The sequence below is a fragment of the Podarcis vaucheri genome, assembly GCF_965113315.1.
Source record: "Podarcis vaucheri genome assembly, chromosome: 7".
NCBI lineage: Eukaryota > Metazoa > Chordata > Lepidosauria > Squamata > Lacertidae > Podarcis > Podarcis vaucheri.
The window spans coordinates 18,626,699-18,648,712 of record NC_138765.1 but is presented as its reverse complement, the minus strand read 5'-3'; the positions used below and the strand labels follow the sequence as shown (position 1 = coordinate 18,648,712).

Below are 22,014 nucleotides of genomic sequence, written 5' to 3'. Positions count from 1 at the left end.
CACACACCGTGGTCTTCCACTTGGCCTTTCTCCGCCCCGCATTTTAGAGAAGCTGTTTTTCCCCCCTTCTTTTTCCCTTTTCTCACTTCTGCTTATATTTATTGTGCCTGAACAAAACTGGTCTTGTTCCAGCAGAGTCCTGCCAGATCGTAGCTACAGTCAGAAGCTGAAGATCCGAGGGAGCTGATCCACTTGCTACAAGGTAAGGGGCTTTGTGGTTTCCTTTTGTGATTTTTTTGTGTGTATATTGGGCTTATTTTAACTGTGTAACAGGCCTTGGAACTATTTGGTGAAGGGCGGGCTTTCAATGGACCCCAGTGGGGGGAGGATCCCATTGTAGTTGTTGGGACAGTGCAGTTGCAGGATCAGAAAGCAGTACTACAAGATCAGTGCAGTGCGATTACACCTGTGGAACCAATATAGGTCTCCTGCATATATAATATTAAGGTGATTAAAAGAAACAAAGCAATACAGAAAAAAGAGGGAATGAAGGGGAAGCAATATACAATATTCTGATATATTCTAATATAAATTGGTATAGTGTTAATGTCCTAATGTTTATGTAAATGTTAATAGCCTACTACATCTTGTATAAACTCATTCCAAATGTTATCGTATTTATCCATACAGAGTCTGCGCCTGTAAGCAGCCAGTTCATAAATTGTGTGTGATGTCGTATAATCAGTCCATTGATTGAAGGGCATCATGGCTTTATTTTTCCAGTTCCTCAATATCAATCTCTTGGCCACCATTAGGGCACGGAAACTCCATTTCCATTGTCCCGTTGATAATTTCCACACAGCAGGAATATTGTACAATAAAATTTTCCCCGCTGAAAGATTTAACTTTTTCCTGTACAGTCATAGTTGCACAGTCCATCCAGCACTTTCTCCCAGAACTTGTTAAGTACAGAACATTGTACAAACATATGGTAGATTCTGGTGTATAAGACGACTTTTTAACCCCGGGAAAGAGGTTAAAAAGGCGGGGGTCGTCTTATACGCCGGGTATGGGCAGCGCGGAGCGGAGTCTGCCTGCTGTTGCTACTGCAGCAGCTCCGAAGCAGCAATAGCGGGCGGCAGGCTCCGCTCCGCGCCGGGCGGCTTTCTCCTGGCGCGGAGCTGCCCAGCGTATTAGGTGACTGGGCTTATAAGATGAACCCCCAAACTGAAGCTGCCAATTTGGGGGGTCGTCTAATATGCCCAGTCGCCTAATACACCAGAATCTACGGTATGTTTCAAAGAGGCATTGTCCTTGCCACATCTCCAATGGTGAGCTATCTTAGCTAACCCATTGTTATACAACCATAAAGAAGTCCAGTAAACTACATATTATTTTCTATTGTATTAGTCTTAATTTTAAATCTAATGACACCTCCTGGGTATTGAAGCTGAAACATTTCCCCACTGTCAATATAGCTCTCCTGTATGTAAATTTGCTCCATGATAACTGTACCACTTTCTCACCCTTCTCCCTTCCGGTAAACCACAGAAATTCCAATGCTAGAAGTCAGGTAAGCACTGCCACCCCACCAATGACTGTTGGGGGGGTCGTCTCAATCTTTATCCCTTAAAAAAAAAAATTAACAATTTCAACATAACAAATTATCAAAACAAATCATCTTCATTATTTTCCCCCATTTTCCCCCTCCCTCCCCCCTAAGACTTCCCTCAGCACCACTCTCTGATTTCTCAACCCATGTTAACTTCTGCATAATGTAAAATTGTATACATCCTTATATTATCTGTCTACTATGTTAACCCTCAATAAATTTGTGTATGTTTATTCAAAACCTGCCAAGGAGTCCAGTTTATTTTGTTGTCTTTTTAAATAATTTGTAAAAGGCTCCCATTCTTCTTTAAAATCACAGTTGTCCTTGTCTTGGAAATGTAAAGAAAAGGAAGGGACCTTTTACCATATGTGGTGGGAATGCAGAGAAATTTTTTAAAAATGGGAAATGATATATAATGAGTTGAAGAAAATGTTTAAAATGATATTTATATAAAAAGAAAAACCAGAAGCATTTTTGTTAGGGATTGTAGGAGAAGACCTGCCAAGGAAAAGAAAGAACTTATTTATGTATGCTACAACAGCGGCAAGAGTCTTAATAGCACAAGGATGGAAGAATGAGGAAACCCCAACGAAAGAACAGTGGCAAGAGAAATTGATGAACTATGCAGCACTTGAGAAATTGACATGCAAACTGCGAGTCAATCTTTATCCCTTTTAACAAATGCATGGTAGAGAGAAATTCAGTTCACGAACCTTGCACAGTTACTGTATTTCCATGGTGGTGGCCTTGCATTTTCTCCCTCTATTTTGACAATCGTTGCTGCCCCTAGCCTAGTGGCAGCACTTAATAATATATCCTTTATATCCTGCAAGCTCCAGCTTTATTCTGCTTTGGTCAGACCACACCTAGAGTCCTGTGTCAAGTTGTGAGTGCCACAATTTAAGAAGGATATTGACAAGTTGGAATGTGTGCAGAGGAGGGCAACCAAGATAGTCAAAGGGTCTGGAAACCAAACCTTATGAAGAACGGTTGAAGGAGCTGGATGTGTTTGGCCTGAAAAGGAGAAGATATGATAGCCATTTTCAAATATCTAATGGGCTGACACAAGGAGGATGGAGCAAGCTTATTTTTTTCCTGCTCCTGAAGGTAGGCCACAAACCATTCGCTTCAAGTTACAAGAAAGGCAATTGTGACTAAACATCAGGAAGAACTGTCTGACAGTAAGAGCTTTTCGAGAGTGGAGCAGACTCCCTCAAGAGGTTGTGGACTCTCCTTCCTTTGAGGTTTCTAAGCAGAGGTTGGGTGGCCATCTGTCATGGATGCTCTAGCTAAGATTCCTGCATTCCAGGGGTTTGGACTAGATGACCCTCAGGTCCCTTCCAACTCTACAACTCTATGATTCTATGATTCTATTTATATCCTGCCTTTTTCCAAGATTGGGACTCAAAGTGGCTTACACAGATTAAAAGGATGCTGATAAAGAAAACATAGAAAAGAGCAATAGTTTAAAAGTGATTAAATTATGATAGAATTTAAACAATACAAAAACATATTAATTAAAACACAGACTGAGCTTTTTAGCAGGACTGTGCTTTTCAACTTTCCCTACTCACCTTTAAATAAAGAAACAGGACTTACAGAACTGAGACTGAGAGCCATTTTAAGTAGAGCGTGTTCTCATAAAAGAGAGAGCACGTGTTGCGGATGGGGCCGAACAAAACCCCCAGTTAGTGACCAGGCCATTGATGGCAATGGGCTGGAGCAGATTGGAAGAAGTTGTTACTGGGGCAAAATTGATGTTGCCAATTTAGGGGTGGGGTCAGACCCCTTATATAAGCAGGGTCCACAGCTTTCTCTTTCTCTTTCGCTGTGGACATCGGATCACATGGAGCACTTGGACTGTCTGGAGGACAGTGATGCAAACTTCTCATTGTCTGGTTACATTTCTTTATTTCCCCCTTCTTTTAATCCTCTTTAGTCCCTTAAATAATTTAATTCCCCTTTTTCCTGTTCAATTTCCCACTCCACCCCTTACTCTGCCCTGTGAGAAGATTCTCCCTGTATCTGTGGCTTGCCTTTCTTTCGCAAAAAGGTTTCCCCCATTTCTCCTGTTGTAAATTGTGGGGCTAGTCAGGGCTGTTCCCAACTTAGCTGGAATCACTTTCGTTTATAGCACCCCGAAGGTTGGCTTTATTTGAGTGTGTGCAGCGCTGTTGGCCAAATTTTAATCTAGCCTTGGGCGGGAGCACTATTTTGAGTTCCTTTAATATTGCTATGAGACTAAGATTCTCAAGAGCAGAGGCATGGAGCCCTATTCAGCCTGTGCATAACTTCCGAGCCTAAGTATGCTACAGGTAGCAGTTAATTGTTAAGTCTCTGACCTCTCTATAAGAATGTACCTGCTTGCAGGCTCAGTTGCCGCTAATGTATATCTGAGGCAGACAGAGGGCGGCAGAGGCTCTCTGTGCCTCCAATGACTATGAGCACTCCGTATATGCTCTTGAACTATGCTGTTTCTGAACAAGTTTATTTTCTTTAAGTTTGTTTTGCCCTGATAGTGGCGACTGCCATTTTAGAGGCGAGCCATTGTGGTTTAGTGGCTAAAGTGTAGGACTAGGACCTGGGAGACAGGGTTCATATCCCCCTCTTAGCCATTGTTATAACAAAACAAAACAAACTGCTCCTTTTGGGCTATTCTGTTGCTGGGTAGTTCGGCCCATTAGTGATAAAAGAACTTTGGGTTTCCTGAAGGGGTGCTTCCCTCTAAAAGGGCAAGCAGGGGTACCTGGACAAGCTGTGGGCTGCCTCAACTCTGCTATTTCACTGGAAACATTTATGCCTGGCCTAGCAGGTGATCCTAGGGCTTTGCCCTAGAATTCGATGGCCTGGAAGTATTTCCGGCCTCAATAGTGTCCCCATGTGGTCCATGAAGCATTGGTTTCACCGGTTCCTTACATTGTTTAGTTTTTACGGACTATGACTGGGCTTCTGCAAATGCCTCAAGAGCTTGCCTCTCCTGCAGGGGATGACTTGTGGACGCCCCAGGTGTCTTCTTCCAGAAGGAAGCATCTTCGAAGGCTGCAATCCAGGAGGAGGGCAAAGAGGAGCAGGGATCATGATTCAGACATCACCTTGGACCTCTACAGGGGTCAGGGTGAGGCTGTCCTGGGTCTTTAGGGATCATCCTGGATAGCTCAGCTGGTCAGCGCATAGTGCCGGTAATGCCTAGGTTGCAGGATTGGTCCCTATATGGGACAGCTGCATGCTCCCCCATTGCTCTACCTGGACACTTAGGTCCAGTCTCGAGGGCCTTTTGGTGGTTCCCTCACTGCGAGGGATGTAACAGGCGCCACGTTTGCAATATGCAAGCGGGAGAAAGCACCTTTGTGTGCCCGCACTGCAGTTTGCTCTGTGTGTTGCAGGGCTCAGCGCTGCACGGGCTGCATTTGCATTGCATTGCGTGAGAGATTTGCATTTGCATTGCACGGAGGTTGTGTGCATTGCACAGAGGGTGTGTGTGCATTGCACAGAATGTGTGTGTATTGCACAGAGTGTGTGTGCATTGCACGGAGGGTGTAGTGGCATTGCACAGAGTGTGTGTGTGTTTTTGTGTTGTTGGTTTTTTTTTTTGCATTGCACAGAGAGTGCATTGCACAGAGTGTGTAGTTGCCTTGCATGGAGGGTAGTTGCATCGCACAGAGTGCGTTTTTGCATTGAACGGAGTGTGTAGTTGCATTGAACGGAGTGTGTAGTTGCATTGCATGAAGTGTGTAGTTGCATTGAACGGAGTGTGTAGTTGCATTGCATGGAGTGTAGTTGCATTGCATGGAGTGCGTTTTTGCATTGCACGGAGTGTGTAGTTGCATTGAACGGAGTGTGTAGTTGCATTGCATGAAGTGTGTAGTTGCATTGCATGGAGTGTGTAGTTGCATTGCATGGAGTTGCAATGCGTTTTTTGCATTGCACGAAGTGTGTTTTTGCATTGCACTGAGTGTGTAGTTGCATTGAACGGAGCGTGTAGCTGCATCGCACGGAGTATAGTTGCATTGCTTGGTTTGTGTGTGCACTGCACGGAGTGTGTTTTTTGCATTGCACAGTGTGTGTCTGAAAAGGAAGCTGGCTCGGCGGCAGTTTTGTCGGGACTTTTTTAGGGGTTCTGGCCAGCGTCGGCCCTGTAAATTTACGTATTATGATGGCAGCACAAGATGCCCCCTGCCCAAGCGGGGCTGGAAGCTGGCAAGCAATAGCTCAATACCTTTTGCCCATATTCCCATTTTATTTAGGGATCCAGTTGGATATCGTTGCTACAACATACCACTTGCCTATGGAGAAGCTGTCTGCCTTGAAGGAAGTTATTTTGTAATACTTCCTCTGTAGCAAGTGATGCTTCATCAGATCCGATCTTGCTGGGTCACTTAATTAATCTTGCATGCAGAGTGGTTGCCCCAGGCCGCCCCTTCCCTTCCCACTAGGCCAGGCTGCCTGCGGCCTGAGGTCCCCTTACCTTTCTCATGCAATGGTTGCAATTCCTAAATGTTGAGGTCCCCTTACCTTTCTCATGCAATGGGATCTCATGCAATGGTTGCAATTCCTATATGTATGCAATAGTAGTTGGCCATGGCAGGATACTTGCACAGGGATTTTCAGGTTCATGCTGATGCTGCTGGATCTTTCCCCTTTGGTTTTTTATTTCAGGGGCTGCTGGTGTGCAAAGCTATGGCCTCAAGCCCGGTATGGTGAGGCAATCATGTGACCTAACTTTTGAGTTTTCCCCATTGTAGTAGCAGTTCACATGTGGCCCGAGGAGTTTCAGTGACCATCGGATCTGCTTTTGGTCTGATAACCAGGTAGTGGTGAGCGTCTTGGCTAAACAGTCCTCACGCTCCAGCAGAGTCTCCGCCCCTCCGCTCACGCTTTTGAGCTGCACCGCTTAAGGTTTAATATTGTGCTTTCTGCTCTCCTGATTACGGGATCCTCTAATGATGTCTCTGACACTCTATCCCATTTTCAGATTGAGCGCTTCAGATCCTGGGCTCCAGACACTCAGCTATTGCCAGACTTTTCCAGACCACCTGTGGCATTTTGACAACAATTAGTAATTACAGAGAGCAGCAGCTTCCATTTCCCCTTCTGCTTTTAGCTCTTATGGGAAGGCCTGGATGGATTTCTTAGCCTTAAGCTGGCAGTCCTCGGCCATTCAGATGAACTGGCCCCCATCCTCTGAGCAGATCCTGCAGTATTTGGTCCACCTGCCGCAGATTGGGCGTGCTGTTATAACTATAAGAATTCAGTCCGCTGCAATGTCTGTTATACAGAAGCTTTATTTTTCAGAGACCCTTGCATAAAGTTTGTAATGCGCAGGGCCTTGGAAGGTTGGAATAGGCTCCAACCTCATAGGACAGTGGGCAGGAAGTCGGTCAATTTTACCTATGCAGGATCTGCAACAAGTTAAAACTTGTCTGCTGGTAAAAGATCAAGGCGAGACTCCTTTCAGTATTCCATTGCATTTTGGGCACTGAGGGTTGGGGAAATGGTTGTTGGAGCCAGCACGGGGCTGAGAGTCTGGAGGCTTATTGCTTCAGGACTTTTCCTTATCTGCTTTGGAGCTTGTCATTAGAGTTGGGAACTCTAAAACAGACTTAGTGGGCAGGAGTGCCACAATCAGGCTTCCCATTACAGATGAGGAGGGCCCTTGCACGGTTATGGATACCAGAAAAATTTGGCTTTTCATTCCCCTGGGGGCTGGCCCACTCCTAGTGCATGAAAATGGGTTCCCATTAGCCAGGCATTAATGTGCTTACATCGTGCACCAGTTATTACGGCCTGCGGCTTGCCTACCACTGGACACGCCTCATTCCTTCCGAATAGGGCTGCTGCAACGGCTGCACACTGGGGGTCTGTCAGTAGACAGGATTGTGAATACGGGTCATTGGAAGTCTGACGCTGACAAGGGTTATATCAGGAAGTGTCACAGTGATGTCTGTGCTGATGCTTGTCTGTTATTTCCTTTTCTCATAGGAGCAGCTGTGCACATTTGGGCCACAGCATTGTAGACTGGGCTGGCAAGCGCGCTGACAAGTCTGGACTGGGGCGCCATCTCAGTCTTCCTGCCCATGTGAACATAGGCTGGATGTCCAGATGGGGAATGCTTTGGGAGGACGTCCTTCCTTTGGTGCGGTCGAGTATGACCTGTGCAGGTCCTCCCGCAGTGCTGGTGGTACAGCTAGGCGGGAATGATTTGCCGTCTTCCTCCAGCATAAGTTTGCATTCCTGCATGCAAGAGTGCTTGGTTTGAGTTGATGGCAGCTCTCCCTGGACTCAAAATAATTTAAGGCATTTGGTTCAAGGTGGTCTGGAAGGGGGGTTGGAGCACCTGTCCCCTCCAATGCGCAAAGATATTCCATTAAAGGAAACCAAGGATTTGCCATGCTTTGGCAACCCCCTTTCGAGGGGTAGGGCCACGCAAGAGTCCCTGGGAGCATTTGGGGTGAGCTTGAGTCTGATCCTGGTTCATTGCTCCCCCACGCTGTTTACTTGTTCTGACGATATGGTGGGGCCCAGTCGTCAGTGCTGCTCTGCTGAGGTCAGATGCAGCTAGTCGGGAACCAATGCCTAGACAAACTACCACCGAGCAGGCCAGAAAGCATGTTAATATGGCGGTGGAAAATAAAATAAAATAAATAAAGTAAATTAAATAAAATAAAATAACATATAAAATAAAATAACAAATAAAATAAAATAGGTCCTTGCTTTAGGTGGTTCTGTGATATTGCACCCTGCTATTTTCTTCAAGACTGTTCCCCTCTTTGGGGCAGATGGGGGGTGCATCTTTCCCCTATGGGGAACGACACCTGGCGGGATGCGATTGCCTTGGGATTCATTGCTCCCCCACAATGTTGCTGGTACTGACGATATGGTGGGGCCCAGTCGTCAGTGCTGCCCTGCTGAGGTCAGGTGCAGCTAGTCAGGAACCAGTGCCTAGACAAACTACCACCAAAGAGGCCGGTAAGCATGTTAATAAGGAAGTGTAAAATAATAAAATAAAATAAATAAAATAAAGTAAAATAAAATAAAGAATAATAAAATTCTTCAGGTCGGGCTGCTATCCGTATCTGGATAGTAGGGCACAGTATTGTGCATTGGGCTGCGGACAGAGCTCGTCAGTCTGGACTGGGCGATGGCCTGGGCTTTCCGCAGCACGTACAGGTGTCCTGGATCTCCAGAAGGGGGATGCTGTGGAGGGAATTCTTACCTCTCATGCAACGGCGTGTCCTACGGTTTGGCCCTCCTTCGGCGATCATGGTGCAGCTCGGGGAGAACGATATGGTTTCCTCTTCCTGCTATGGGCTGCGTGCTGCCATATTACAGGACCTTGGAGAGCTGGCGGCACTGGTGCCGTCAACTAAGCTAATTTGGTCACAGCTATTGCAACGCCACATTTGGCGAGGTAGTCCTTGCCCAGCCGCCACCGAACGTGTAAGGAAGCGGATTAATTCTGCGGCAAGCAAGCTGGTGGTGAATCTGGGCGGGTCTGTGATCCCTCACCCTCTGATTTCATTCAAGGCGATTGAATTTTATAGGGATGACGGGGTTCATCTCTCGCCAGTTGGGAATGATGTGTGGTTGGATGCTATGGTGTCCAGGCTGAGGGTGTGGCTTAATTTGTGAGTGGTTGGCGGCGAGCGTAAGGGCTCGAATGGCGGTTAGGCATTGGTTAAAATTGGTTGGTGGAGGGGTATGGATTGGCTGTGCCTGCCCCTCCAATGCTGCTGCAGACGGGTATTCCGTTAAAGGAATTCTGAAGCTTACCATCCCCCTCGTCCAAACCCTGACGGCAGGGTGCGGGCCGTGTAAGCTTCAAGGAACATGCGCGGAGCAGTGAGAGTCTGTGACGCAGCTCCATCTGACTCTGACCATGTTTCCTCCGGGACTGGCTACGGAGTCAGTGCTGTCCCCCCAAGGCGGGGGGGGGACAGGTAGTCATAACCAATGCCTAAGCAACCACTCTCAATTTGTATAAAAAATAAAGTTGTGGCCAAAATTATGCCAAAAACCTTAAACAAAAATTACGTGTGATGTCTGAGTTATTGGGGTAGGGGTTTTGGGGGACCTCAGCACGCAATAAGGAAAAATACCTCTGTATTTATGTGGAGTGGCATTCCCTCCTGACAGTAAAACTGAAAAACTGCTGTGCCCTGCCTCTCTACCCATTTAAGAAGCCAGGTGCAGGTTTCCTCTGAGACACCCTCTGCTGGTAAACAATCCATTCTTGGTTTCCTCTCCCTTCAGTCCTTTGGTTCCAGCAGCCAAAAATGGATTTTGCTTTTGATTTATGTCTACAGTGGAAGGTACTCTACCCTCTGTCAGCTCCATCATATAATCTAAACTGTGCATCGTTGGGGGGATGCAAACATGAAATCATATACAGCATGTCATGCTTGATTCATCTTATATGTATTGTATTGAATGGAAAATATCAACATGCACTGTAAAAACTGAAGTCATTTCACTGGTACGTTGGTTACTCGCCCACGGAACGCTGGAAGAAGGAGAATAATGAGAATTAGAACCATTCCAAATGCTCAGGCCCAATCTTAGTCTCAGCTCCTTTATTCTTTTTTTGTCTCCTGTTCTATTTTAGGAGCTATGGGGCACCAGGAGCAGTTTAAAAGAGACCCTGTGTTTTTAGTTATTGCGCACCTCTTAAGAGTCATGTATCTATGTGTCTCGATTGAGTTATTCTTGTTTTTATTATGTATTTTGTGCTTTTATATTGTGCTTTTATAATCTGAACCACACTGAGACCTGCGGAATAAAAGTTGTTGTTGTTGTTGTTGTTGTTGTTACACTGGCTACCACTTAGTTTCCATGCTCACAGTGCTGGTTTTGACCTATAAAGCCTTACGTAGCTCAGGTCTGCAATATTTTTATTTATTTGGACTACTGCTTGGACTACTGCAATGAGCTCTAAGTGGGGCTACATTTGAAGGTGACCACTACGACTAATCCAGAATGCGGCAGCTAGACTGGTGACTGGGAGTGGCCGCCAAGACCATATAACACCAGTCCTGAAAGACCTACATTGGCTCCCAGTACATTTCCGAACACAATTCAAAGTGTTGGTGCTGACCTTTAAAGCCCTAAACAGCCTCGGCCCAGTATACCTGAAGGAGCGTATCCACCCCCATCTTTCAGCCCAGACCCTGAGGTCCAGCTCCGAGGGCCTTCTGGAGGGTCCCTCATTGCGAGAAGCGAAGTTACAGGGAACCAGGCAGAGGGCCTTCTTGGTGGTGGCGCCCGCCTGTGGAATGCCCTCCCATCAGATGTCAAAGAAATAGACAACTACCTGACTTTTAGAAAACATCTGAAGGCAGCCCTGTTTAGGGAAGTTTTTAATGTTTGATATTTTATTGTGTTTTTAATATATTCTGTTGGGAGCCGCCCAGAGTGGCTGGAGAAACCCAGGCAGATGAGCAAGGTATGAAAAATAATAATAAATATTTATTTATTATTACATTTATATACCACCTTTATCTTCCAAGAATCTTAAGGTGGTGTACATGGTTTTCCTCCTCACCCCCACCCCCATTTCATCTCCACAAAAATCCAGCGATGTAGGTTTGGCTAAGAGATGGTGCCTGCTCTGAGGTCACTCAGCTTCATGGCTGAGGGGGAATTCTAACCCTGCTCTCCCAGTTACAGATAGGTAGCCGTGTTGGTCTGCCATAGTCAAAAAAAAAAAATCCTTCCAGTAGCACCTTAAAGACCAACTAAGTTAGTTCTTGGTATGAGCTTTCGTGTGCATGCACACTTCTTCAGATACACACCTGCTCTCCCAGGTAGTATACCTGCTCTCCCAGGTAGTAATCCAACACTCTAACCATTACCTCAATGACCACCTCTCCCCATATGGGGAGACCTTACTGGTTTCATCCATCTTCCTTACCCAAGAAGCTGCCTTTTCCAGTGGTGCCCCTCTGTCACCTGTGGAATGCTCTCCCCAGAGAAACATGCTTGGCACCACCACCATCCATGTTAAGGTTCCATGCTAATACAGTGGTACCTCGGGTTACAGACACTCCAGGTTACAGATGCTTCAGGTTACAGACTCTGCTAACCCAGAAATCGTACCTCGGGTTACAACCTTTGCTTCAGGATGAGAACAGAATTGCGCAGCAGCAGTGGGATGCCCCATTAGCTAAAGTAGTGTCTCAGGTTAAGAACAGTTTCAGGTTAAGAACGGACCTCCAGAACGAATTAAGTTCTTAACCCGAGGTACCACTGTACCTTTATTATTCAGTTTGGGAGTTACAGTGAACTGTGTGGTTATTAGCAATGACAATAACTATAATAGATTTAAACTACATGCACCCTTCACCATAAGCTCCCAGGCAGGGGCGGAGGAAGGGGGGTGCAGTGGGGGCGGTCCTCCCCATGTGTCACCACTGGGGGGGTGACAAAATGCCAGGCGGCACTCCCCACAAGCCTGCAGCACGCCTGAGCTATGCGTCTCTCCTGGGAGTGACACGGTGGCTTGCGTGCCGCAGGCTCCATATTGCCCCAAACGGTCCACCCGCTGCCTCCCCCAGCTGTAGGGCGGCTGAGTGGGAGGAGGCAGGCAGACTCCTTGGAGGCCCGACGGAGCATCCTGCCTCAACTCGGGGCGGGGCACACCGCCCCAGGTGCTCTATCAGCTTGCTCAGCCGCTGCTCCCAGGGTGGGCCACAACAATGTTAGAAACAAAAACAATCGCAGCTAGAGTCAGTCATGTGGTGGAGCTAATCTTTTAGTGGGGTAGGTAGAACCTGTGCATCTTATTACATTACTGGAGAAGCATTTTAGGTGTTTTCTATGGCATACTGTTTTCAGTTTTCTGGTTTGTAATTGTCGTTTTTGCTGTTTACATTTCATCTTGATCGCTTTTGAGTATAGACTATCAAATGTTATCAGTGATGATGATGATATAGTTACAGATAGGTAGCCGTGTTAGTCTGCCATAGTCAAAATAAAAAAAATTCCTTCCAGTAGCACCTTAAAGACCAACTAAGTTAGTTCTTGGTATGAGCTTTCGTGTGCATGCACACTTCTTCAGATACACAGAAGAAGTGTATCTGAAGAAGTGTGCATGCACACGAAAGCTCATACCAAGAACTAACTTAGTTGGTCTTTAAGGTGCTACTGGAAGGAATTTTTTTATTTTGATGATGATATAGTAATGGTTAAAAACCACCTCTATCTGATCTCTGGGGAAAGAACACAACCCCAGAATCTCTGGTTCCAGAATATATTACTCACCTAAGAAGGAGTAAAGGATGCTCCCTGAAATGGCAAGTGCAGCAATGACCCCGAAAACGATCCCAGAAATTATCCCACTGCTCAGCTTCGTCTTCTCATTCTGTCGTGATTTGTTCACTGCACCTTGGGTAATGATGGCGACATTTTATTACATTTCTATATCAGACACCTGGCCGAGTTTTCTGGGCAGTTGGCGTAAACAAGGATTTGCAAAATAACACCCACATGAAAACCAGAATAAAATCCCTTGAAAATAAAAGAAAAAGCCAGGCAAAAATAAAGAAACTCAGACCCCAGCTAAAATCAGCATCAAACACAAGAATAAAAAGCAACTCAAACAGGAGTGGGGAACCTTAGGCCCAGAGCTTCTCTTTCTAGCCTTTTGGATGCTCATCAGATCACAACTCTCACCAGGCCTTGCTCTGCTTTTGCCTGGCTGAACTGTCATAATATGGCCCTGGAGAGTGGTGTGTGTGTGTGTGTGTGTGTGTGTGTGTGTGTGTATACAAAGAAAATTATAGTGGTTGCTTCAACCACTTTTGCCTGTGACTATGCGCATCATTGGCATAGGGAACTTAGTACAGAATCTGAAGCACCCAATGTGATCTCATCGCTTCCTCTGTCAACCTGATACTTTGCAACCAGCTTCAGCACTGCCTGTCTCATCCAGCGCTTCTGTTTCTATTGAAAGGCAGCTTTTAAGGAAATCGGCACATCTCAGCAAGCAACTTCACTCATGTAAAGAGTGCCAGAGGGAGTGTGTCAGTCCACAATGATTGCGTGGTTGATTAACTGAAGGCATCGTTATGTCAAGGTGATCACTGGAAGCAAAAGGGAAATTGTAGCCCTGACTCCTTTTTTACTTTGGCCCCACCACCCAATTTCCCTTTTTGGCTTTCCCCACTTTTAGCAAGTGCCTTCAGAAGGTCTGCTATAAGGCGATATCGGGATTGTGAAGAGGGCGGCATCCTTTAAGAGTGACTTATTTATTTTTTGTATAAAGTGTCTCTTGCGTGGGCTGAATAGTCTAGATGCATGCCTGGGGGAGAGAGGGGCAGATTTAGATTCCCTCAGAGCCAACTCCATAGATTTTCCTTGTCTATGATCAACGGTCTTCTGGAAAGGTTCTCAGGAGAAAGGGGCAGGCAAGAGACCATCTCAATACCTGCTGCTGCTGGACACTTCCTCCCAAACGGAGCCACCCACCATCAACTGCCCTGTGGGAAGAATCCCAAGAGAAAGGTGAAGATAGCTCAGTTGCTTAGAGCATGGTGCTGACCACGCCAAGGTTGCCGGTTCAATCCCCATAAGGGACAGCTCCATATTCCTGCATTGCAGGGGGTTGGACTAGATGATCCTCAGGGTCCCTTCCAACTCTATGGAATAAATGTGGGTCCTGCTCCAGCTGCTCTTTCCCTTCCCCTCCACAGGATCCTGTCAGAAGAATCCCAGGAGAGGATGGGTGTGACGTTAACATATGAGAGTGCCGGAGGTGAAATAGTTAAACAGGTTACCCAATCAGGACCAGGGGGTGGCGTCAGAGGGACTATAAAACCAGCTCTTGGAGGGGCAAAGGGAGGAGTCCGTTGGGAGTTGGGTGGTTGGTTGGAGTGGGAGTGAATTGGGATAGAGTTGTGGGTAGGTTGATTCAGTGTAGCGAAATAGGCTGAGTCAGGAATAGTTAGGGGCTAGGAAGACAAGTAAATATCTGAGAGGTGGTTTAGTGAGTGAGAGCAGGTAGCAGAAGTTATAGGTCTGGCTAGGCACCCCATGAATGTAATTGACCGATACTGTTTATGAAACCACATGCAATAAATAAACAAAAGTTTATGTTCCAATTTGTACCAGGTAGGGCCTGGGTGGAGGCAGCGAGAAATAAAGTGGTGGCACAGGGATCAATAAAAGGTGAAACGTCCAGGGACCCTGTGTGATCGCCACAATGGGACATAAGCAAAGACCATCTCAGAGCTTGCTCCAGCAGAACCATCCCCTCTTCACACACAACTTTTGTGCCATCAACTGCCCTGCCTCAGAGATCTCTAAAACTTTTAAAATATATTGATATTGTTTCCTTTTGTGGGTGGGGTTAACTTTGGAAGCATTTGTATCCTGAAAGCTGGCATATAAAAATTTGCATTCAGATAAACACAATTAAAAATGATATGCAATCCTTGGGCTTTCTTCTGGAGATGTGTAAATGTTAGCAGACCATGCATGAGACTTAAAGATGAAGTGGGAAGGCATGCTTACTTGTCACGTTGAGCTCAGAGGGGACGTTGATTGTGACCTCCCCATATTTATTTGCTCCGGTGCAGGTGATTAAAGACTTTTTCTGGCCATCTAAGTCTCCTGGCCAGCTCAGGGTGCTGGTAACCGTGTTGCCCTCAACCCAGGAGAAGAGTTTCATGGCCCCTGATCTCATAGTCTCATGTACAAGCTTCCCGTCCACATGCCATTCAATCTTGGATGGAGGCCAGGAGTGGATAGAACAGAAACATAAGTATCCTTTCTTCTCGTACTGGCACGTCGTGCTCCCCATGGTGGTGGTGGCCTCAGGGGGATCTGGGAAAAGATTTTGGATAGCCAGGGTGAATTAATCCAATCCTGGGCAATTAACTTACCTGGCGTAGCTACGACAGAGCATGGGATGCAGAAGGCGAGCCACAGCAGTAAACTCTGTCTTATGCAGAGGTCACACCTGGAATGGGGTAGCTGCATCCCAAAATGACCTGGCCAAGCATTAGGAGAAATGGGAGCTGTAGTCCATATCTTCAGGCATGGGGTGTAGGCTCTTGCCACTGGCTTGGAGTAAAGATTGATGGGGCTTCTAGTTCAGACAGCTCTGCTCACAGATGTAGAGCCAGAACAAAGGCCAGTTGGGTGGTGGAGGGCAAGTGTGGTGCCAGCATATAAAAGGAACGTAGAGGGTACCTTTTATCATATGCAGTGGTTATGTAAGATAACAAAATCATTTTGGGAAATGATATATAACGAATTGAAAAAAATGTTTAAAATAACTTTTGTCAAAACAAAAAAACCTGTAGCCTTTGTTTTTAGGAATTATAGGTACTGAGATTCCAAAAGATCAGAAAAGACTTTTTATGTACACGACAACAGCTGCACGAATGTTATTAACTCAAAGATGGAAAGAAGCAGCAATCTCGACTAAGGAAGAATGGCAAGCCAAACTGCTGGACTTTGCCGAAATGACAAAACTGACTGGGAGACTGAGGAATCAAGAAGATAAGGACTTTAAAAAAGAGTGGGGAAATTTTATAATTTACCTAAGAGACCATTGTAAGCAAATCCAGACATTAGCTGGACTTCAAGAATCACTTGTAAAGCAATGAGGTTTATGTATAATTTAGAGAAATGAAAATCATGGAGAATATAATATGTAGATGGTTGTTTTTTTTAATTAAAAAACTGTTATTTGGACCCATGAAAGGGATGGGGAAGGGGGAGCCACAAGATTCAGAGAAATGACTATACAAAGAATTTTGCTATTAAAAAAAAAAATTCAATAAATAAATAAATAAATGGAATGTAGAAATGATCTTGCCATGTACAGGCCAGTAAGTCTTCAAAACATAATACCGTTGTTGTTTTTTCATGTATAACACGTCCCTGTGTATAAGATGCCCCCTATTTTGGGGGATGCAAAATTGAGAAAATGGGGGGGAAAATTTGTTAGGATATTTCCGTTCCACCTTAAAAGGGAGCAGGATGTTTGTGTCACAGCCTGCGTATTTCCTGTTTCACAGGATGTTTCTGTTGTGTCTTTGCTTTCGTTTTTTCACTCTGTGCCTGAAGATTGATGCAGACAGTCATGTCTTTCTTTGTTCTGATCATCGCTGAATAAAGTCTGTAAATATACTCTCCTGCTATGCAACTTCTGCTGTGTGAATTCTGCTGACAGAGCGTGCATGAGCTCTAGAAGAAACTCATGTCGCTATTGCTGATACTGCATGACTACAGAAGTCGATGGATCGTCCGGCAGCCGGCTTGGGGCCATGGTGGACTTTATCTCCCTGGCAGTATCCCAACAAAATTGCCCTGAGTTGTTGAGCTTTCTTGGGTGGGGGGGGTGACCCAGGGTTATTGAGCTTTGGGGGCTGTTGGGAGTTGGAGTCCAACAACCTCTGTAGGGCACCAGATTGAGGGAAGGTAAACTTGTGCTCTTAGGGGATGAGGTACCTGGCAACATTGTGACACAGACCCCGCTTGTCAGAAAGTGGGGGCACTGAGGGCACCAAAAAGGGAACTGGGGAACCCAAGGGCAAAACAGGTTGTGGGGATCTGATCTTTGGGGAGATGCTGAGGGTTTGTGGATTTGAATGCAGTTGAAAGAAAAGAGAGAGCTACTCACAAGCAAAGGCAACGCGGGTGTATTGATAGACTGTTTTCTTCAAGTTACGGTATCTGACGCTGCAGGTGAGGACTTTGCCCTCATCATCTAAGGAGGGCCTAAAGGTGATGTCAACTCCGTATGACTTACTCCAGTCGCCCACTGTCGCATGCCAGAAATGTTTGACGTGATTCTTTATATTGGCATTCCAGTTGACTTCGAGTATACTCCCTGGGCACACTCCTGGCACGAAACATCTGAAAGTGGCTGGTTTACGCCAGACTGCCTCTGATGGCTTCAAAATCTTTGGCTTCATCAGCTCTAAAGAAGTGAGATTCACCGGGAAGGAGAGAGAAGAAAATTCACAGGGCATTGAATAGGATGCACGAGCCCTGGATTAAGGGTGGGATTTCTCAGTCACAGACATTTTGCCACTCTTAACGCCCACCAAGGTTGTCATCCTTTCGTTCTCATGGGCCTCTTCCCCTACACACACACACACACACACACACACACACACACACACACACACAAACAGTTTAGAACTGCATGATATCCTGGAAACTAACAGTGCACAGGTCCTAATTCAGTGTCGGCACAATTTTGAAACATTCAAATCACCCTGAAGTGCTTCAGAGTCTCTTGCTTCTAAATCCTATGTTCAATGCTCCTAGGAGAGCCACCTACCTGTCAAGAAAATCTGAGGTTGAGTATGAATTCGTTTACCGAAAGAAAGAAAGCTGAATCCTTCTCCTTTCTCAATTCGCAAGTAGTACCAGCCCACATCTTCGGGCCCCATATTCTTGATGCTGAAGGAGCAGTCACCAGTCTTAGGATCTCCTGTTAGCTTGAAATGGGTCGTGGTAAGATTTTGATTTTCCTTATTGGTGCAGACAATTTTACCGGGGATCCAATGTCCGGGCCAGATCCAGCTGTGGGATTTATCTGCATCCTTAAGCCAAAAGACATATAATGGCCCAGACTTTTCCATGAACCATCTAGGTGTAGTAAACCTGCAGGTAACATAGGCACAGAAACCTTTCTGTACAGTGATAGTTTCGGCCACTGTGATGGTAAAGTCGAACTGCTGGGCCAGCACGCCTGCCAGAGAGGGAATAAAAAAGATTTAAGTGTTATCTAGAAATGTTCAGTTAAAACAAGCTCAGTGTTCTCCTCCTCTAGGGTAGCCACCTGAGCATTGCCTCCCCAAAAGAGCCAATGTTTTGCCTGCCCCTGAGAAAGGGCAAAGAAAGACACTTGCATAAAACTTGAATAAAATCTGCAAAAATAATCCTCAGAGTACTATACTGGCTATCCCTGATTATTAATCACTGTCCTTGGAGCTGTCCAGGATGCTGAACGACTTCTCTTAGCATGCCTGATTTCTGCTTCTTGCCATTTAAGAGGCTTTAAGAGGATCAGAAAGTCGGCGGTTCGAATCCCCGCAATGGGTTCAGCTGCTGTTGCTCAGTCCCTGCTCCTGCCAACCTAGCAGTTCGAAAGCACGTCAAAGTGCAAGTAGATAAATAGGTACCACTTCGGTGGGAAGGTAAACGGTGTTTCCGTGCACTGCTCTGGTTCACCAGAAGTAGCTTAGTCATGCTGGCCACATGACCCGGAAGCTGTACGCCGGCTCCCTTGGCCAATAAAGTGAGATGAGCACCGCAACCCCAGAGTTGGTCACGACTGGACCTAATGGTCAGGGGTCCCTTTACCTTTACACTCCCTGCCTCTGAATCCCTTGCCCCAGCTATCTGCTCCAAACCACTGCACAACCCCACCATCCTCAGTCTGACTTCATTGAGCCCCTACTTGCCTACCTTCTTCCCCAGAGCCTCCTCCTCCATCTCTGTGGAGCCACTTGTAGGCTTCAACAAGGATGGAGACAAATCTAGAATCAGTTGACTCTGCCAGTCATTGGCTCTGGCTGTGTTTGCTGTTGACTCTCTTGTCTTCATCCTTACCAGTCTAAGTGGACACTAGTGATCCAGTGGACAGGAACATTGGTTAAAAAAAAAATATCAAAGCATTTCCTCACCTTGTCAATTTCACATCAGAAGGGACAGGGGAGAGGTGGTAATGGCAACAATAGCAGACAGGAAATAAGATAATGATGGGTGACTGGGGGGGCATAAGGACTTGGACAAATCATAAAAAGACAAAGGAATTAGTGATTTTCTTCCTCTTTATTTCTGCACATGGCTCTTACCTTTGCAAAGTAAGGCAAGGATTAGGGTTGCCACTGTTGCTAGAGAGGATGCCAAACCTTTTGTCTTTGAGGAAGGATTGGCAACCTGCCAGCTATTCTCTGCCTCCATCATCTTCTGGCTACAATGGAGATCTGTCAGAGGGAAAGAGGGAAGGGTTTGACAAGAAGGAGAATTGTGACTACAGGCCACTGAAAGATTTATTTGATTTAACTGGCAGGTAAATCTGTCAAAATTTGCTCCTCCATTTCTCACTTTCCCAATCTTAAGACCTTAATGATTCCACATCCGTTTATGAGGGGGTTTTTATATGTTATTTTTTTACTAAACTATGCATTATAATACACAATTTACCTCCTTATGTGCATTTTTGTAGATGGTACTTGACTGGAGCTGTACATCAAAATTCAGGGAAGTGTGTGAATGGCTCTGTTTTGTTTCGCATATTGTTGCAGAAAATGTGAATGGAGAAGACTCATCTTTAAGAGAGCCAGTGTGGTGTAGTGGTTAGGAGCGGTAGACTCGTAATCTGGTGAACCGGGTTTGCGTCTCCGCTCCTCTGCATGCAGCTGCTGGGTGACCTTGGGCTAGTCACACTTCTCTGAAGTCTCTTAGCCCCACTCACCTCACAGAGTGTTTGTTGTGGGGGAGGAAAGGAAAGGAGAATGGTAGCCGCTTTGAGAGTCCTTTGGGTAGTGATAAAGCGAGATATCAAATCCAAACTCTTCTTCTTCTTCTTCTTTAAATGAGAACCAAATTTCCAAATGCCCCATCCCTACCATGATGTAACCTGAAATTGCTTGAAATGTGATTCAATCTCACCTCAAAATAGCAGCAGTTTGGAAGCCCCACAATCAGCTGGGTGGGAGGAAGAGAAGAGGGCACTGATGGAGTCTAAAATACTTAATGAACCTTGACTCATTTTTATAAAAATCTATAAACAATGGGAAAGTCTAATTTTCCACTTCTCTCTCCTACCTCACTGCCTCATATTCATTCTAAGCAGATTCCAACTGCCTTGGAATATTACATCACAAAGGATGCCCATATTTTCAAAAGGCAAGGACATTCCACAGATTTGGATGAATCTATTCATTTCATACAAACATTTTATTTTGTTTTTTTAGAATTGGAAGGGACCCCAAGAGTCATCTAGTCCAATCACCTGCAATATAGGAATCTCAGGTTTCTTTTTCTCAGTTTTCAAATATACCGCATATACTCGAGTATAAGCCGACCCGAATATAAGCCGAGGTACCTAATTGTAGGACAAAAAACTAGGAAAACGTATTGACTCGAGTTTAAGCCGGTTCACCACACCACAAACCTGGTGGTGGTGGCAGCGGAGGAGGAAGAACAAGAAGCCTGAAAGGGCTGCTTTGGGGCTGCTCGCTCCTCCCCCACCGCCGACAGCGGCAGAGGTGGAGGAGGAGGAGGAAGGAGCAGCCGCTCATCCCTCTGCCACTCGCAAGAGCAGGCATAGGAGCCCGGTTGGGAGAGGCACAGCACAGTGCCTCTCCCGGCTGCGGCTCCTGTGCCTGCCCTTGCGAGAGGCGGGCAGTGGCGGAGGGACGAACAGCAAGAAAGGGCTCCTCTCTTGCTGCTCATCCCTCCGCAGCTGCCTGCCTCACTCGAGTATAAGCCGAGGCAGGCTTTTTCAGCATAAAAAATATGCTGAAAAAGTCATCTTATATTAGAGTATATACTGTAAGTGCTCTGCGTTCCCCCACTGTCATGAACTGGTTGGATGCAAAAGAATGGCAGGAGGAACAGGCTAGGAAACAGCAAGAAGGCTCAGAGCCCCGGGAGTGGAGGTGGGACAATGATGAGTGGTCAGAGGGAGAAGAGGAGGTGTCGGAAGCTGAGGAAGTAACAGGGTTTAGTGAGCTGGGAGACTCTATGGCAGAAAGAAGTCCAGAATCAGAGGCAGAAGCTAAAGCAGGAGGGTGGGAGGAGAGAGGTCAAGAGGCAGAGAAGATTCAGGCTAGTGATGATCCATGGGTGTCTTGCCCTCCTGCCAAGACAAGCTCCCCCTCCCCTCCCCATTGTCTTCCAGAACCAGAAGAGTCATGAAAAGGGCAATTAAAAGATTAGTAGCACCCAGATGCAGCCTCCAATTGCTTGTGGGGGGGAAACCCTGGAGAAGAGGGGAGTGTGGGGGGAAAACCCTGGAGAGGAGGGGACTTAGGCAGTGGTGGGAAGGTAGGGACCTTCCATCTCAACTACTGCTTCATGTGGGGGCAAGACCTACTAGGGATGGGTTGCTGTGCTCCTTAGACTTGACACTCTACCAAGCCTGTGCAGTCTGTGGTTTTGCTAGTAAAATGTTAACTCCAACTTGCACTGTGTGATTTACTGCTGGCTGGCTCGTGTCAGAAATCAGTTTTTGAATATGTGCAATGTTTGGCATGTGGGTACCTCTGGCTTTTTCAGTGCTCTCCTGTTGCGACCTTTTCCCCTGGTATTGTATTCATTTAATTGTTACTGCAACATTTCACACTTTTCTGAGTCACTTGGGGAGATTTGTATGCCCAAAGGCATACTGTTGGGATACTGCCAGGGAGATAAAGTCCATCATGGCCCCAAGCCGTCTGCCGGACGATCCATCGATCTCCCGTAGACACGCAGTATCAGCAATTAGCGACACGAGT

General features: G+C 46.1%; 1 protein-coding gene across 1 annotated transcript; it reads right to left on the bottom strand.

Annotated features, from left to right (window-relative positions):
- Window positions 1–9,637: 9,637 nt before the first annotated feature.
- LOC309537359 (sialic acid-binding Ig-like lectin 14) lies at window positions 9,638–20,361 on the bottom strand. The gene is made up of 7 exons (XM_082232246.1): window positions 20,186–20,361; window positions 19,366–19,497; window positions 17,844–18,257; window positions 17,178–17,477; window positions 15,059–15,370; window positions 12,809–12,931; window positions 9,638–10,052 (listed from the first exon to the last, which is right to left on the bottom strand). Exons 2-7 carry the CDS (start codon window positions 19,475–19,477, stop codon window positions 10,015–10,017), a joined length of 1,299 nt encoding a protein of 432 aa, XP_082088372.1. The 5' UTR covers window positions 19,478–19,497; window positions 20,186–20,361; the 3' UTR covers window positions 9,638–10,014.
- Between the last annotated feature and the right edge of the window lie 1,653 nt (window positions 20,362–22,014).

Excerpts from the sequence above, each read along its gene's own strand:
- LOC309537359 (XM_082232246.1), bottom strand. The coding sequence starts at position 19,477 with ATGATGGAGGCAGAGAATAGCTGGCAGGTTGCCAATCCTTCCTCAAAG. Across the intron at positions 18,258-19,365 it reads CCTTGCCTTACTTTGCAAAG|GCGTGCTGGCCCAGCAGTTC; the intron begins GTAAGAGCCATG and ends CCTCTCTGGCAG. Across the intron at positions 15,371-17,177 it reads CACCCGCGTTGCCTTTGCTT|ATCCCCCTGAGGCCACCACC; the intron begins GTGAGTAGCTCT and ends ATCTTTTCCCAG.